At 40.8% G+C, this 17,461-nt stretch overlaps 1 protein-coding gene across 1 annotated transcript in view; it reads right to left on the bottom strand.

The window, feature by feature from the left end:
- ABCA13 (ATP binding cassette subfamily A member 13) overlaps positions 1 to 17,461 on the bottom strand; it is a 492,370-nt gene that overhangs the window by 424,567 nt on the left and 50,342 nt on the right. The window contains exons 6-10 of the mRNA XM_017956721.3: positions 15,537 to 15,700; positions 12,994 to 13,124; positions 8,852 to 8,985; positions 4,717 to 4,881; positions 3,049 to 3,248 (exon numbers count right to left, since the gene is read on the bottom strand). Of these exons, the coding sequence (XP_017812210.3) occupies positions 3,049 to 3,248; positions 4,717 to 4,881; positions 8,852 to 8,985; positions 12,994 to 13,124; positions 15,537 to 15,700 (794 nt within the window). The remainder of the gene's footprint in view (positions 1 to 3,048; positions 3,249 to 4,716; positions 4,882 to 8,851; positions 8,986 to 12,993; positions 13,125 to 15,536; positions 15,701 to 17,461) is intronic.

Genomic DNA, 17,461 nt, shown 5'->3' with positions numbered 1-17,461 from the left:
AGGAAGAATGACCAGCCAGGCAGCTCAATACAAATAGTCCCTGGAGTGTCAGACTAATGGGCTCCAGACATGGAAGAAATAACTGAGAAGAGAAGCTGGAAAGAAAATGAGTTTGATAATGTGAAGAACCTGAAATTGGAAATAAATATGGGAGAGGGAGGAGCAAGACACAGTCACACTGTGGGCGGCAGAACTGCCCAAAGCAGACTCCAGGCTTTCTGTGTCTTTGAGCAATTACATGGAATCCTTACCCTTGATAAACGAGGCAAGCTACAAAAAGAGAACAGCAGAAAGAGATGTAGCTACTTGAAGCCCAAGCAAAATGTTCCACTGGCTGGAGCCATCCCACAGCTTTGAGCGCCTGGCATCCATTTGGACTTCTGTGTCATAGAGGTCAGTCTCTTCACGGAACCTTGATAATTTGGGGTTGAACACAGGCTTGATAAATAGTTGCTGCTATTATCTAGCTGGAGAGCTGATGGACCTGACAACTATAGAGGGAATAGAGAGAGCGAACAAGGTCCCAGTGATAATTCTCCTATGAGCACCAGCAGGAAGTGGTACCCATCCCCAAGTCATCACCCTACAATGCGAAGCAATTGCTCCATCACAGCCACATGCTTGAGGTTTCTGGCTGCTGACCAGAATCCTGACACCTCGTGCTATAGTGAAGCTGGAAGCACGGCTTTTGGAACTGGCCACCTGCAGAATGAACTGGGCTTAGGTTAGTCCTTGCTCTGACTCTTTGGGTTACACTGAGAAGGAAGCAGAGTGGCTCCTGGAAAGAACTAAAAAGTGAGAAAGAGATTATCTTATTTTCCCCAAGGAAAAAAGAAATGCTGTGTGGCTTGGAACCTGGATCTTACTGTCAAGTCTCTTTAAACTCTGACAAGCAAGGATACCACATGGCCAGACCCTAGGGACTATTCCCCCCACCTCTGTGAACAGACACTTCACATTCACAACAACATGCGACATTGAAGGGCGAGTCCTTGCTGGAGGGCCCAGAGGCACCTCTGTGAGTCCTTGCCTTGCCAAAATCCAGGCTATCTGCTAGAGCCTGGGTGAAGAGCTCCCACACCTCAGCCACCCCGAATGCAGGGATGTGGGCAGGAACCAGACAGAACCTGGAGAAGAAAAGGCAGTCTGTAATGACATGAAGGACTCAGTAGAAAACTGAGAGTCTGGTGTGATTTCCATTTCTTTTGGGTGAACACTGCAGCTTAGGAAAAGAAAAAGATATGAACAATTGGCTGTGGAGACAGGGTAGGAAAAAAAAGATAGGGTTTCTTGGACCAAAGCTAATGACAAAAGATACACAGTTTTCTGCTAAGGGTGCATGTGAATCTCAGAAAGATGTAAAGAAGGCTGAAGGTGGCCAGGTGTGGTGGCTCATGCCTGGAATTCCAGCACTTTGGGAGGCCAAGGAGGGCAGATCACTTGATGCCAGGAGTTCAAGTTCAGCCTGGCCAATATGGTGAAACCCTGTCTCTACTAAAATTGCAAAAATTAGCTGGGCAGTAGTGGCTTGAGCCTGTAATCCCAGCTACTCAGGAGGCTAAGGCAGGAGAATCGCTTGAGTCTGAGAAGTGGAGGTTGCGGGGAGCCAAGATCGCGCCATCCTACTTCAGCCTGTTCAACAGAGCGAGACTCTGTCTCAAAGCAAAACAAAACAAAGAAAAAAAAAAACCAGCAGGTGAACAGCAAAGCCAGTGTTTGAGCCTCACCTTCCTGGCACTGAGAGTGTGTGGAAATTATATAGGTGGGCAGAAGAATGAGGGCTATCCTAGCTTCGTACCTAGAGTGTGGTGTAGTCTTCAGCTTCCCCAATCTTTGTAGGACTAAGAGCCAGATACAGCTTCCTGGGGCTTTCAATCCCCGGCCTGGCACAGAGCAGGCAAAATCCTAGGTTAAAGTGCCAGGGGGCATTCGAGATTTGTGGGATAATTACTTAATGTGGTGTTTCTATTAATGTGCATTAAGTAACAGACCAACAGGGAGGTTTTCAATATCCCCAATGCAATGTCCCTGCATTTGTTCATTTATGACAGATGTTTTGTCCCTGCCCTTTTCCTAGATCACTGCTTCAAGGCATCCTTGCTGGCTCTCTGCATCCATCCTCCTGCAGCTTCTATGGCTCTGATGGGGAACTGTATTGCTGCCTCTAGCACCATCACCTCATGCCCTAGAACATCTCTTAAGTAAAAGTTAGGAAATAGGACCTTTGAAAGCAAGATCCTGTTTGCTAACAGTTCCAGAATATGTGAAAGAATTCAAAGTGTTTAGAATTGCTATTTCTTAAGTAATCATAATAACACAATATGGTCCTATCCAATTCTGTCATCACAACTCTCCTTCATGGTACACAGAGAGCAAGAATTTGTGTGACCTGGTTTGAAATGAACATTTTTGAGATAATATTGAGAAATCATGTTGTTCTTTTCCAAAGAGAGCCTTAACTTCAGAAAGATAATAAGATTCAAGTTACTACAAACTGCCACACCTACTGAGGGAAAAGATCTAGTCGGCTATTTTGGTGAATAAATTGTGGTTATCTTTAAAAAGGAAGAAACAAGTTCCATCATTTCCTACTTCTAAAATATTTCTAGACCTTATGTAAATGCTTCCACTATACAAAATCTTTAAGTAAATATGAAAACATATTTTTAGAAGAGGAAGATTCTAGGAAAAGAGCTACTCATGTAAGGTAGTTCTGTACATAAAAATGCCTCTGCAATGTACTTATTCATTTTTAAACAAATGCCAAAGACATAAAATCTAAAATCCAGGAAACTGACATCTTCTCAAATATTGTTCCCATATTCGGTGTATTGCAGCCTCTGAATAGGCATCCAGAGTGCTGCCAAGACTTCTACCCTGGCAATGGTCCACAATGAAAGCCTCTGATTTCCCATTTGCTAACTAGAAATTCATTGTTTAGCTGTAGTTTTACACAATGTGTTCCTAACACATTCTGTATCATCATGCACTCTTTAAAATTCTGCATCATCCACTTAATCAATAATCAAACAGAGAAATGCGCCTTACATCTTTGGAAATGTATGATTATCTTTTGGGCCATCTGCTGCCAAGCTATCATTCAGCAGAAGCAGCACAGTGTGCAGAGCTTCCACCACCTTCCAGGGCTTGCTCTCTTTTTCAAACTGATTCCCGAGAGCCTCCAGACTATGGCCCATGCCTGTGAGTGTCTTCTGAAGCAGACTACCCTGTTGCCACTGATCAAACACCTACAAATTCGGAAACAAAAATACTAGCATTAATAACAGCAAATTGGAAAGAATAGTATTTAGTTAAGAAATTTTAACAGACCGCTGTAGATGACAGACAACCAATCTTTATTTTTTGGTAAATTAAAATGTCTGTTAGCAATTGCATTATGATTTAATTTCTACTCAGAAATTAAAGATTTCATGTTGCAACAATGGAGGCACACAACTTTATAATCTCTGCCTTATTTCTCTTTTTTTCCCCAAAGAGAAAAAAAAAGAGAGAAGGGGATAACATACACCTTTAAACAAATGAAATATAATTTAAAACATAAATGGACATATTTAGGATAACATAAATATATTTACATATTTTTAAGTATACAACAAAGTTAATACATAGCTACTAAGTGCCATTTTATGACATGGACATGGGGAATATGATACTGAAGTCAATTAGCAATGTGGTTTATCATCAACATTACACAAAAATAGATCATTCTTGCCCAAGCCTGATAGCATGGGGAGGTGCCTGATGTGCATGTATGTGTGCTAACTACGCCTTAATTAACCAGTTATGTTACCCAGATAATGCACAAAGCAAGAGTGTCCACTAGACCATTGGATGCTGGTCATTTCAACACTGTCCCTTGATTATTTTAGTGATGGATGACTGTAGTGCCACGAAGCAGATAACAACACCTATATATTTTTAATGACGTTTTATCCACTATTTGAGATTTTGGCCTTTATACATGACACATATTAGCAGGGGACAAAGTTAAAGAATTGTGTGTTCTTTAAGGAAGAACATTAGACGGAGACAGCAAAACCTGATAAAACAAATGGGAAGTGACTGCCAGGGGAGCTCTGCCTCACAGTCTCCAAAACCTCCCCAAGAAGCACAAAGCTGTGAAACAGCCAGGGTCCTGTGAGCTTCTGAGACCAAGAGCAGTCTAATCACTCAGGCACCCTGCCCCACACCAACATCTCTGTAAAGACAGACTAGAGCCTCCCTTCGTGTTGTCAAATTATGGTCACTGAAATCACAGTCACTGTTTGTGCACAGAGCTTCTGGTCAAAACCAGAGTGAAGGGACAAGGCCAGTCCAGAGCTCAAAGTGCTAGAAGGATGCTGAATGCTAGCATGCAAACGTCCAAAGAGCTGGTCAAAGTATTCCAGGGCAATCTCATGCACCAATAACGGAGCACGGGTCTAGGAACTTCTGAGTTGCCAAGGTGTGTGTGCAAGCCTAGGATGGACTGTTTGGTGATGAGTGTTGAGGGCCTAGGTCTATGGAGCTGGAGCCAGCTGATGCACATGGGACAAGGTGCACTCAATGGCCAGGATGTGGGGCCATTTTATGTCCCTTTCCTGGGAGGAACATAAAATCCAACAGTAAGCAACATGGCAGGGTCGGGGAGGAGAATGGATTTGGACACTCAAACTGACACACCTTTGAACAGAACATATAGACAGGGGACAGCACCTGTTGGTAGACTCTCAGCCAGCTGACTGCATGGACAAGATAGTTTTTGGCTTCTGACCACTTGGGGCGGCAGTCTCCAACGTAGCCCCATTTCTCAGCTTCATCCTCTGATGTGCTGGACAAGGCTGAACACACCATCTTCTCCAAAGAGTTGTCTGTGGGAATCTGACAAGAATATGAAAAATCATTTAGATGTAAAGCTCCTTTCCTAGAACCTTCCTCTTCTAAAAATAACACCACAATCTTGCCATAGTAAAAGTTCTTACATTTGCTTGATTGAAGAAGTAATACGTGATGATATCCACGTGATTTACTTTGAGGGAAGACTTGGTAGTTTAAAAAAAAAAAGTTACATTTTTCAGTTTTATCCACAAACAATGGGAACAGCTGTTTCTCCAGGCCAAGGACATGGAAATGACATCAAATCTTGTTTCTTTTGATTCTCAGGCCAAAAGTGAACATGGGTCAGCCCAGTTTAATTGATACTTTGGATTAACAAAGTTGTTTTGCCAAGAACATTTTCTTTTCTGATTATCAAACGTGGATAAAATTGGAAAGATTCAAATTGAGGTCCTGGTTCAGAAACTGTTTAATATTTTTGAACCAAATCTCCTTTATTTTATACATGAACTTCAACACAGTTCCCTAACACTGCCTTGTAAATACTTATGTTTGTGTTATAATGATGCACATTCCCCTACAACAATTTTAATGCCATCTTTAAGAGATTCTGTTGATGACTGCCATGGTCTAAATGCTTGTGGACTCCCCACTCCCAAAATTCATATTTTGAAATCCTAGCCCACAAGGTGATGGTATGAAGAGGTGGGGCCTTGGGGAGCTGGTCAGATCATGAGGGTAAACTCTTATGAATGGGATTAGTACCCTGATAAAAGAGACCCAGGGAGTTCCCTTACCCCTTCTACCATGTGAGGACACAGCGAGATAAATTTCTGTTGTTTACAAGCCACTCCATCTATGGTCTTTTTTTATAACAGCCTGAATTGACTAAATAATGGCAATAGTCAAAAAGCTTAATTTTAGTCCCATGTGTTCACTTTTAGGTTCCTTTAGGATCAATATTTAAAATATTAACCTGTGGCTGTCAAAGCACAGGGTCCCTGATGTTTTGTTTTGGTTTTTTTTCCCTTAATTAAAAATAATCAACAATACCATGTATCATGTTAGAGAGATAAGGCCGAGTCCCCACTCAGATGTTCACAGTCTATGAGAGGCAGATGTGCAGTCATCAGGTTCCCTGGGACATGCCCTATTATAGAAGGTTGAAGGAGTAGAGGCAGAGGCTGAAGTGAGGTCATAAGAGCTCCACAGAGGATGTGAGGTTAGAGAAATCATTTTCCAATTTGGGAAGCAGAGGCAGGGAAAGAGGAGGACTATTCTCTTGCAAGGGCAGCATGTGCTGAGTCTCCCAGCAGGCAATTACACTTACAAATGGTGGGAAGCAGGCAATAGTCCCCAAGATGTCCATGTCCCAATCCCAAGAGCCCATGAATATGTTATGTTATATGGCAAGTGAGATTTAGGGCTGCAGATGAAATTAAGGCTGCTTGTCACCTGGCCTTGATATTGCAGATTATCGTGGGTAACCTGGTGAGCCCAATGTAACCACAAGGGTTCTTACTGGAGAAAGGAGGCAAAAATGTCACTGCCCAAGTGATGGGATGTGGGAAGGACTTGACCTGCCATTGCTGGCTTTGATTATTGAGAAAGGGGCTCAAACTCAAGGAATGTGGATGGCCACTAGAAGCTGGAAAAAGCAAGAAAACAGAATATGCCACCCCAAAATATATTTCTTTGGCATATGGATTATTTTGAGCTAAAGACAAACTGAAAACCAGCAGAGGCAGGAAAAACTTCTTACCACTCCATGACTGTTTAAAAATAGAGTATAAATTTCCTTTTGGTAAAGGAAATTTAGATTTATAAGGAAAATTTACATTATTAAGATAATTTTCATCTGTAAAGATGTCTCCTACCAGAAAGAGAGCTGCTTCTCCAAATAACTCTGATCACCTGGGAGATTTCTCTGCAAAACAGGATAACTTATTCACTGTACATTTCCTCCTTTCACCTTCCCATAAGTTGCCTTGCTACCTAGAAACCCAAAACCCCCTTTCCTTTGTTTAGATAGACTTGGGTGGTGTATAAGCCTTAATCATCTGGCTGCTTCCTTAAAATACAGATGATCCTTGATCTACAATGAGGTTACTTCCTTATCAATCCATCACGACTTGAAAATATCATAAGCCAAAAACACATTTAGTACACCTAACCTCAAAACATAACCAAACTTAACCTAGCGTACCTGAACTGTGAACAGAACACATGCATTAGCCTACTATTGGAAAAATAATCTAACACAAAGCTTATTTTATAATAAAGTATTTATTAACTCATGTAATTTATTGAATACTGTACTGAAAGTGAAAAACAGAATGGTTGTCAGGGAACATCTATATATTTCTCTTTGTGAACTCCCATACATACCTACATAATAACTGGTTTTCCTCTTGTTTATCTGTCTTTTATCAGGTTAATTCGTGAGCTCCAGCCATTGAATATGGAATAATAGAGAAAAAAATAATTTTTCCTCCCCTACAACAGTTTGTCCCCTTGACCTCAAGAAGGACTTCAGCCCTGTAGACACCTTGATTCTAGCCCAGTGAGATCATTTCAGGAGTTTGACCTCCAGAACACTATGATAAAAGAAAATGTGGGTTTCCCTAAGGCACTATGTTGGGGGTAACTTGTTATAGCAGCAACAGAAAGCTCACATATATGATGTACAATTTCCATGGAGCTTTGTTGATATACACAGCGGTATTTTCTGATCATTTTCCTTTTAATTCTAATCTCAATATATTTAACATTCTAAGGTAAAAGTTTTACATAGTTTACTCAAACTATAATATAATGAGAAAACAGATCATAAAGATGGAGAAAACTAGAATAAAAGTCAACCAACTGGGGTTTCATATTCCATCTACATCAGTATCCATGAGAAAACCCAAGGGTCACAATTTCAAGTCCTGTGGTAGGTAGATAGTTCATAAAATTGTGAGATGATTAATAAAATTATACTAGGGATACAAGAAGCACAAAATTTAGTATACTGTGGTGAAGCCTAAACCTACCTGGCAGAACTGATTTTTCAAACACCAAACCAGCAAGAGGGTCTGCTGGCTGCAGCCCAGCCATCTAACCCTCCAGACTGAGAGCACAGATCTAGAGTCTAAATATTGAAAGCAACAGTCTGAACACAAACTAGCTGCACTGAAACGTGAAAAGTGCTATCTGGGAAGACCAGGTTGTGGGGAACTCACACAGAAGTGAGCAAAATCTACACACCCAGCATGGACTGAGATCCTAACAGAAGATAGTGGGTCCTCTCCAAACATTCCTAGCTCAACACTGACCCAGGAGCTGCACCATAAATGCTCTAACCCTGCAGGTGGAGTCTATGGACCAAAGCTCCAGGTGCATAGTTCTTGGACCTGCACCATGCAAAGCAGAAGTGCCTACAAATGGGCCAGAGTGACAAAAGGGACTCTGTAACTAAAAGATACCTCCCAGAACCTCAGCAATACCAGCAGTGAACTGGGTCTTGGGGATCATCCAGTCCAACCCCCTTATTTCACCTAGTTTGGGAAGAGGCTCAACTTTGGTGAGCCCAGCAGGCATTCATGACCCACAGATCCTACTCTTCTAATGAAAACTATCTCTTTACCTGGAAATTCACCCACTTGCATCCCCACTCACTACAGTGGGGATGCGCCATCTTCCTACCTGGACCCCACTAGCGCTGTCTTCAGAATCTCACACCCTCACTTGACCTGGCCTCTCCCACTGCTAGTTCCCAGAGCAATCAAGTGTCATATTACTTCCAAGCTGCCTTTCCATTCTGGGATAAAACTACATGGTAAGAGGAAAGAGACACTTCTAGAAAAGCTGGCGACAGCAGGGGTGTCTTCTGTGTAAGGACCTCGGGTTTTAGGGGAACTCTCCTGTCTGACTGCCTCTCCCATGGCACCCGCTCACTCTGCCCCAGCAGCATGCTCTAGATCCAGTCTCCAGGAAAGACCCAGCGGTGTGAGAAGCAGTCAAGCGTGTGTACCTCCTTTAGTTCAGCTGAATAGTTCAGGATCTGTTGCGTATGAAGATCATCAAAGCCAAACTGGGATTTGAGATCATACTGGACTTTCTGTGGATCCCACATTATATTCTGCATGGACAGGTGGTAAACTGGCTCTGCTGGAACAACAGAAGATTTACACCATCAGTTGTTTGAATATTTTGATATGTCTAATGTAATTCAGAAAAAAATACCTTTTTACCTCTAAAGGAAGAGCAAATGAAGACCAAACACCATTGGGGCATCAAATAGAAAAAGCAAACAGAATAAACACTTGCTGCTATAGAGAGAATGGTGAAGTGTCCCATGCTCCCTGGCACAAATGGTTGCAACATTTCCAGAGGGTAATTTTAAAACGTATTTCAAGAGCTTTATAAAATTCAAGTCATTGAACCCAATAATTTCATTTCTAAAAATCTTTCTCAAGAAGCTTAATCAGATATCTGAACAAAAATTAAGGTGTGACAATATTTTAAAGGTTCTATACTGATAAAATATTGAAAACCAACTAAGTGTCTAATATCAAGGGAAAGGATAAATTATAGTATATTCATAGCATAAAATACTATGGAGTCTTTAAAACTATATTCCCAATAATTATTTGAAGTCATAAGAAAAAGTTCCCCTAACTCAAGTTATCAACGTATAAAATTCATGAGCTACCCAAAAAACCCATGGCACTATCTAGAGGTGACACATTCAAAATATAAATCCAAGACTCTCAAGGTACAACAAAATCTCTGGGGAGTATGCCTCAGCAACTGCAAACATGAAAACACATACATTTCAAGCTGTGTTTGAACCTTGAACCTTCATTTAGAAACTAGATTGTTGCAGATCATGATTCAACACTCATTGACTGAGCCCCTTCACCTGCCAGCCACTATTAAACCATTTTCACATGCATTATCTCATAGGATCCTTATAATTGCAGTGAGGTCTACAAAAAAAGCACAATCCATGACATTTACAAAGACAGACCAAGTGAACGGGGACTTCAGGAAGGTATTAAAGAAGGGGAAAATCCCAGAAATACAAGACTTTTTGTTTCCAGTCTGATTGCCTTTACATGGCATCATGGGAGGAAAAAAGATTGGTATGTGAGATTAAAACAAGCATGTATTGTATGTTGAAGAGGTACTAGGACCTAGACTAAGAATATACCAGGGGTGGTCTCACTTAGTCCTCCAACAACACTATGAGGTAGGTGCTGTAATTGTCCCCTTTTTCTTAGAGTCCTACTTGTTAGATTAAGCCTCCGATTCAAACCCGAATGATCTGGCTCCCAAAGCTGAGCTGTAACTATTAATCTCCACTAGTCTCAGAAGGTATGAGAATTACTCACAGTGTTCCAGAAAGGAGAGAAAAAATAGTGACATCAGTGTGGCATATTTATAAAAGTACAAAATCTTTCTCAAAAAGTGAAAGACAATTTTGATTCAGAAATTTGTTGCTAAACAACAGAGAATTCAGAATGTGTAGATTAACAGTTTCAGTGCATAACATAATTGGACCAGTAGCCTAAAGCCACATGAGGCCACTCAGTCCTTCCTCTTCACATTGGAATTGGCTCATCAGGCAAAAGAATTTATCTTGGAGACAAGAGACATGAAGACAATTTTTAGTTACCTCTCAAAGTATGTTTTGTAATAGTGTTCCTTAGCTTTGACTCGCTGGAGACAGTTAATAGAAAATTGTTTATTTTAATTACATTCTTAACGGTAATTACATTTTCAATTGTAAGGCAAATTGGTTGTTGTAATTTGGATGATGTACAAAAACTTGAGCTTCTAAATGAGTTTGTTAAATTAAGGTCACTGGGAAGATTTCGATGAGGTGTTTTATTCATCTCGCACCACCCTCTGGGTTTTGTTCTCAGCATAAGAACTAGTTGCCAGTGGAACAAATCTAACCTGAAAATGGAGTTAAACATTAATGAACTAGCTTTTCTCTTACAGAAAGCTAAAAAAAAAAAAGAAAAAAAAAAACCTTTCTATGTGGGTCTCACTGTGCTGAGTCACAAGCAACAAGAAGAAAGAAGCAACAGGTGGAATTTGGGGCGATAGAGAGTTTTATGTTAGTTTGCTCCATGAAGCAGCAAAATTCTGAATGGGATTATAGAAATTTCTGTGTATAACAATCTCATTATACAATAGTTCAGGGCTGGGCACAGTGGCTCACGCCTGTAATCCCAGCACTTTGGGAGGCCGACGCAGGCAGATCACCTGAGTTCAGGAGTTTGAGACCAGCCTGGCCAACATGGTAAAACCATGTCTCTACTAAAAATACAAAAATTAGCCAGGCGTGGTGGTGCACACCTGTAGTCCCAGCTACTTGGATGGCTGAGGCAGGAGACTTGCTTGAACCCAGGAGGCAGAGGTTGCAATAAGCCGACATCTCACCACTGCACTCCAGCCTGGGCGACAGAGCAAGACCCCATCTCAAATAATAATAATAATAGTTCAGGAGACTGAGACCTCAGGAGAAAGTGGCTGATGGAAGACTTGATCCCAGGATCCTGAACCCCAGACCTGCGTGCCTCCAATCCACTCCTCACACCTGCCCAGAAGTGTCTTTCTATAATGCAGATCTAATTCTACTGCTCCCATGTCCACTGGTATTTTGGCCTGAGCTCCCTTTCTATGCCACCCCCTGCTACTGCCCACTGTACCTCAGACACACTGAATGTCAAACATTCACGGCTCTCAGCAAGCCCAAGTAGCTCACACAGTCTTCTCTCTTTCCAGAAATGCTCCCTCATCTCTTTGATAAAGTCCAAATCACCCTTCAAAACTCCTCCTTGAAGCTTTTCCTGAAGCAGATGTCAGATCCTTACTCTGTTGTCTTTGTTTTTTGTTTGTTTGCTTGTTTGTTTTTTATTATTGACATATCTCTCTCCTTTACTAAACATGACTTCCTTGAAAGTAAGAGCTATTTTTTTTTTTTAAGTTCCAGGATACAAGTGCAGAACATGTAGGTTTGTTACATAGGTATACATGTGCCACGGTGATTTGCTGCACCTATCAACCCATCATCTAGGTTTTAAGCCCCGCATGCATTAGCTATTTGTCCTAATGCTCTCCCTTCCCTCTCCCCCGAGCCAATGACTGGACCTGGTGTGTGTTGTTCGCCTTCCTGTGTCCATGGGTTCTCACTGAAGAACTACGTGTTATTCAGCTTTTTATTCCCACTGTCTGGGGAAGTGTTTGGCTCATAGGAAGTGCTCATTGTTTATTCAATGAGAGAATTAATAAATAAATGAACAGACGGATGGGTTGGTGGGTTGGTGAGTAGATGAATGGGGAGGTAGATGGATGGATAGATGAATGGATGAGTGAGTGGATGGATGGATGGATTAATGTATGAATTGATGGATAGATGTATAAAGAGGTTTATGGGTTGTTTAGTGGGTGAATGGGTAGGCAGATGGATGGATGGATAGATGAATGGATGTGTGGGTGGATGGATGGACAGATGAACGGAAAAATGGATGGATGAATGGATGAGTGGATGAATTCCAACTTTGTTGTTCTCTCACTGTATTTTCCTTAGAGAAACAGCCAAAGATAGAAAAATAGAGAAAAGAAGGGAATTAAAAGTAAAATGCTAGGCTCAGTTGGCAATTCAGGAAATAATAATATCCTGGGTCAAGAAAAGAGCTATATAATTCCATTCCCTCCCCTGTAGTAGGGCTGCTTATTTAGTTAAGGACTCTGTAAGTCCACATCAAGCTGCCTCCTCTTACTAGCTTTGTCATTTTTAAAATATTTCCTCCCAATAGGAGCTTAGAGAAGGGAAAGATTAAAATCACAGAACTAGTGATAGGTCTAATATTAGAAGAAATAAAGTCAAAGAATGTTAAAATCAGTTAATTTTAACTTTCAGATATCATTTATATTAGCAATGACTGCAGAATTTCAACAGTGATAGAAAGTCAAATTCAGTTTTGAGTTCCAAATTTGTATTCTGTTTTTGTCTTGTATTAACAGAAACAATTGATTCTTTTTTGAATTTGAAATTTTAATTAAATCATTTCGAACATCATTTTAGCTCTATGTCAACTGTCAATGAATTTAAGTAGTGAAACGTTTTGAAATATAGCAATAGCTACAAGGCACCCATACCAGTGACTGCTACTCCATGTCGCTGTAGAAATGTCAGTGTCGAAATGGTCACATTCAATACAAGTTCAGAAACCTGGGAAAAAGTTTGGTTGAGTGGAAGCCAATCTAAATCTTCTAGGGATATTAAGGAACTAGAACCAAAACAAAACAAAACAAAAAGCAATATGAGTGGGTAGTTAGCAAAACAAGTAGCATCAATTCTAGGTTTACTTACATCCCATGGACTGGGCCCCTAGTGCTGTTGCAAGATGTGGCTGGACCATTTACATGTCAGCATTCTTGGTGGCTTTAATGTGACCCTAACTCCCTGAACTAGTAACTAAATGTAAGAGGTAAGGTCTTCTCTTGAAACACTTGAGAACTTAGGCCATCTTCCACTCTGCCTTTGACACAGAACTCAAGTTTGCATTGGCTCTGCCATAAATGTTATTTTATACTCAGCCTTGATTCTTCCTGCCATAGGGCAGCTGATAAGGCCAACCAGGGTGCAAAGGGCTGCTATGTTAGAAAAGCAGATAAACAGTCAGCCTGGCTGCTTCAAGTTCAGATAATCAGTCTAATATTTGGGGGGCAATACCATGTACCTCAATCCTCCACCCTGTGTTAACCTATGGATCTGAATAGGTCAAGGGTTGATCGGTGTCTGTTAAACTCTTTCAAAGAACAAGGAGCTCTGGTGAGGAAGAATCTACATATACGTGATAATAATTTTATTTTTAAAATACTAATATTTTATTTTATAAGTAAATACGCTTAGATTTGTAGATTAGAAAATGCACTCAACAGAAGTTGTAATATATCTGCATTTTAGCAACATGAGACCAACACATTCATAAGCTGTGCTTCCAAACAGATTATTTCCTTGTAGATTTTCATCTGGAAAAATCTTTTATGACAACTTTGTGTATTGAAGAGTATCCCAGGATTATAAGATATATCATTGAAACCTGGTACCACTTGCAAGTACTTGTCTCTATGAATGCAGATTTTCTTGATGTCATGCCACTGAAGCAAAATATGGAAATACAATTTATACTGAAGCTGATATGGTTCAACAACTGTCATCAGTATCTTCTCATTTTAAATTTTGTGTCTCTCAGAATAGCCCAATTATTTTCATTGTTCACTGCTAACACAGTCAGAGCTTTGGGCAAGAATAAAAAGGGAAGCATTTCAAATATGTTCAAATATTTAAGTTATAAATCAAGCTAACTAACTATCAAAATATGTTCCATTTTCCTACATTGGCAAATAGATCTTCATAACAACTTTGAAAGCTACATTCAAATTTAGAATTTTCTGATCCTCAGAGTTATGCACCAGAATGTGGGAGTTTGTGGAGCACCTGTCCCTAGCCCCAGCCTTCAGCCCATTCCTCTCCTATGTGCTCCCCATCCTCAGCTTGGTCTGTACCTCAAGAGGCCTCAGTGCGCATAGGTAGGTCCTCCAGCCTACAAAGCCCAACAGCACCCATGCCTCCCACCCTACACTCCTGCCAATGGCTACAGCCATCCCTAGACTACCCTTGGGCTGGAGGAGGCACAGTCCAGTGGTAAGACTTGCCCTCAGAAGGAGGGGCCAGGAAAGAGGCTTCACCAGGCTCTGGCCATTACACTAGGGAACTCCAGGGTGACAGGGAATCAGGGTGTGTGGGCTCTGTGGACACATCTCCTTCACCCCATGGGCATTCTGAGCCATGAGCTGAGGCACAGTCCGGGGAAGGCCACAGTGGGGACCTCCCCAAAGCATAGTCCCCAGGACAAGGCCCTTTTTGTCCTAGCCTAAGGGCAATGTGGGTTGCTCTCACCAATGGCAGATAGAATAAATAACAGTTAAAAATCAGAAAAGAATATAAATCTTTGCTAATGAAAAATAATAAAACCCATTATTCATACAATGGGTTTACACAAAATAATTCAATTGTTTATAAAAGAGGGCCATGCTGATTAAAGCATGAGAAGCCCACCACGGGAAGGGATGCTCCCAAAGGTCACCCCATGTAACACAGAGGTCAGATCCAGCATAGGAGACCAATGTCCAGCTCACTGAATTACACAACTGAAGCAACTGAACGTATCAGTTCTGAATGCTATGTTGGGCAACTATGGCATAATTTCTTAAGAAATTAGTGGAAATTATTACGTTCAAGCCTATCTCTAATAGTGAAAAACTTAGAAAAACCCAAAAATACAATGCCAAATTTATTAAGTAAATTATGGTATATAGTACTTTACCAGAATGATGCTGCAGCCATTAAAAATGGCCATTTATAAACTATAACAACATATGAAATATTAAAGCATGGCGCTAACTTTTTAAATCAGGGGGCACACACTCTGAACAACATCACTGCCCATATATAAAATATGTGCACAGACAGATGAGGGACAGACGTGGAGGTGCAGAAGCTCCTGTCATTTCAAGGTAACATTATTGTGAAGTTTTTTTAAATCCAACAATTACTAATTTTTATTTCCCATTTTAAAAATAAGGTAAAAAAACAATATATCAATACTTAGATAAGTTTTTTCTTTTTCACTTACTTCAGAACGGTCTGGAGAAGGTTCACTGCAACATCCATGCTGTCTTTCACATGATCACGGCTTGTGTGTAGTCTTGGCAGTAACAGTAGAAAATCCCAGATATGAGGCTGCTGGTGGAGGCTTTCCAGTTTCAATATTACCTCCTCGGTCTTATTGAGATCCATCTGATGGGGGAAAAAGAATACCAAAAGTTTCCCTCTAGAGTTTTATTAATAAAGTAAATAAGACAGAGAGACAGATGCTGCAAAGGTACAAAATTGCAAATGTTCTCCTGGTAGAAACTCACACTTTACATATCACTACATTAAACAGATTTGCCACTATGTTGAACACAATGTTAAAACTATTCTGGTCAGTTGGAGGGTTTTTTTAAATGGCTTAAAAATATGGACAAGGAGGGGGGAAAGTATGGATGGGGTAAGAAGAAAAATAAGGCCAGTTTTTGTAACAAGCTGTACCAACTTCCACAGTTTTTGAAGCGACAAAGTCTTTGACATAGACCCTGGATAAGAATGTAATGATCTGTTCTTTACATGTAAATGATGAAAGAAAAGAGAGTAATTCAAATATGAACAAGAAAACCCAACATTTCAGTGAGCACTGGTGGCTTGGTCAGAAGGCAAAGGCAGCTGGCCCGGTGGTATAGAGCTTTTGGATTTCTGTAGATAACCGAGGCTTTCTTATTATATGCCAAGAATGGCTAAGTGCAAAAATGGAAGGAACATGGGTCTCCAGTGCCTCACTGAGCCTCCATGTTCTCTCTAGGTAGAAAAACACCCCAACACTCCATGACATCCCAGTAAGAGCTCCCCCACACTCTGTGTTCCTAGCTCCACAGTTGCTGGCTCTCTTCTCGTCACCTAGTTCCCATTCCTTCAATAAAAGTGAATCCTCCATTTTAGACCACTCATAAAAGTCACAGCATTTATCTTGCAGAGGACATAGAGTTAAACAAACAAAAAAAGAAGCGTTCTCCAGAGATCCAGCTACTCCAAACAAGACACACTCCCTCTTCCTCACACCACTCTCAGTGGAATGAAGAGAGGGTCTCAGAACTCAGCAGGGTCCTGGGAAGCTCCCAGAATGAGCTCCTTCCATTTATGGAGGATTCTGGTTCTGACTTCCAGCACACTACCATGTTTTCAGCATGACTTCAGCCACCATTCTCAATAATTTCCATGTCTAATGATCCTCAAATCCCTTCTGTTACTTGATCTCCCTTCCATCCAGTGATATTTTTTTCCACCTGCTTGAATCACCCATTTCTCTGGTCAAAATCTTGATTTTCATTATCAATAGCTACAACTTTATGCACCTCACTTTTTGATGACCAACCCCACTCCTTTTCTACAGTTCCCCAACTCTAATGACTCTTCAGCCCTACCAGGCCCCATATTCCATTCTGCCAACAACTCTTTCTTGTCCCCATTGCCCTCATGTACCTGGTCCATCCCTGGATGACCTTTCCCTGGCATACTCACTCAACTTTTTTCTCCTCTCACAATCTATCATATATGCCTCTGGCAAAAAAAAAAAAAAAAAAAGAAATCCATCCCCAGTCAAATTCAGTGGTTCAGTCCTCAGACTGAGCTCAGCCCTCCTGCTCTCCCACCCCTCAAGAGTATTGTCCAGCAACTCTCTTCTCTTTTCCCCTCTATTGTTTCATTCCTATCAGCATGTTATTATCTGCCATCTTAAAAAACACAACCTATTCCTGCCATAAGTGCAAAACCCCAAATGCAATCATGAGCAGACATCAGACAACACCAAAATTGAAAAATAGTCTACAAAATAAGTGATCTACTCGAAAATCCTGATGAAATAAAGACAAAGAAAGACCGTTCCAGAACAAAGGAAACTAAAGACAGGACAACTGAATGCAATACATGATCCAAGATGTTCTTTTGCTGTTAGGGACATTATTA

The sequence above is a fragment of the Papio anubis genome, chromosome 4, assembly GCF_008728515.1.
Source record: "Papio anubis isolate 15944 chromosome 4, Panubis1.0, whole genome shotgun sequence".
NCBI classification, from domain to species: Eukaryota; Metazoa; Chordata; class Mammalia; order Primates; family Cercopithecidae; genus Papio; species Papio anubis.
Note: the sequence above shows the minus strand (reverse complement) of the source record. Positions and strands in the feature narration are given on the sequence as shown.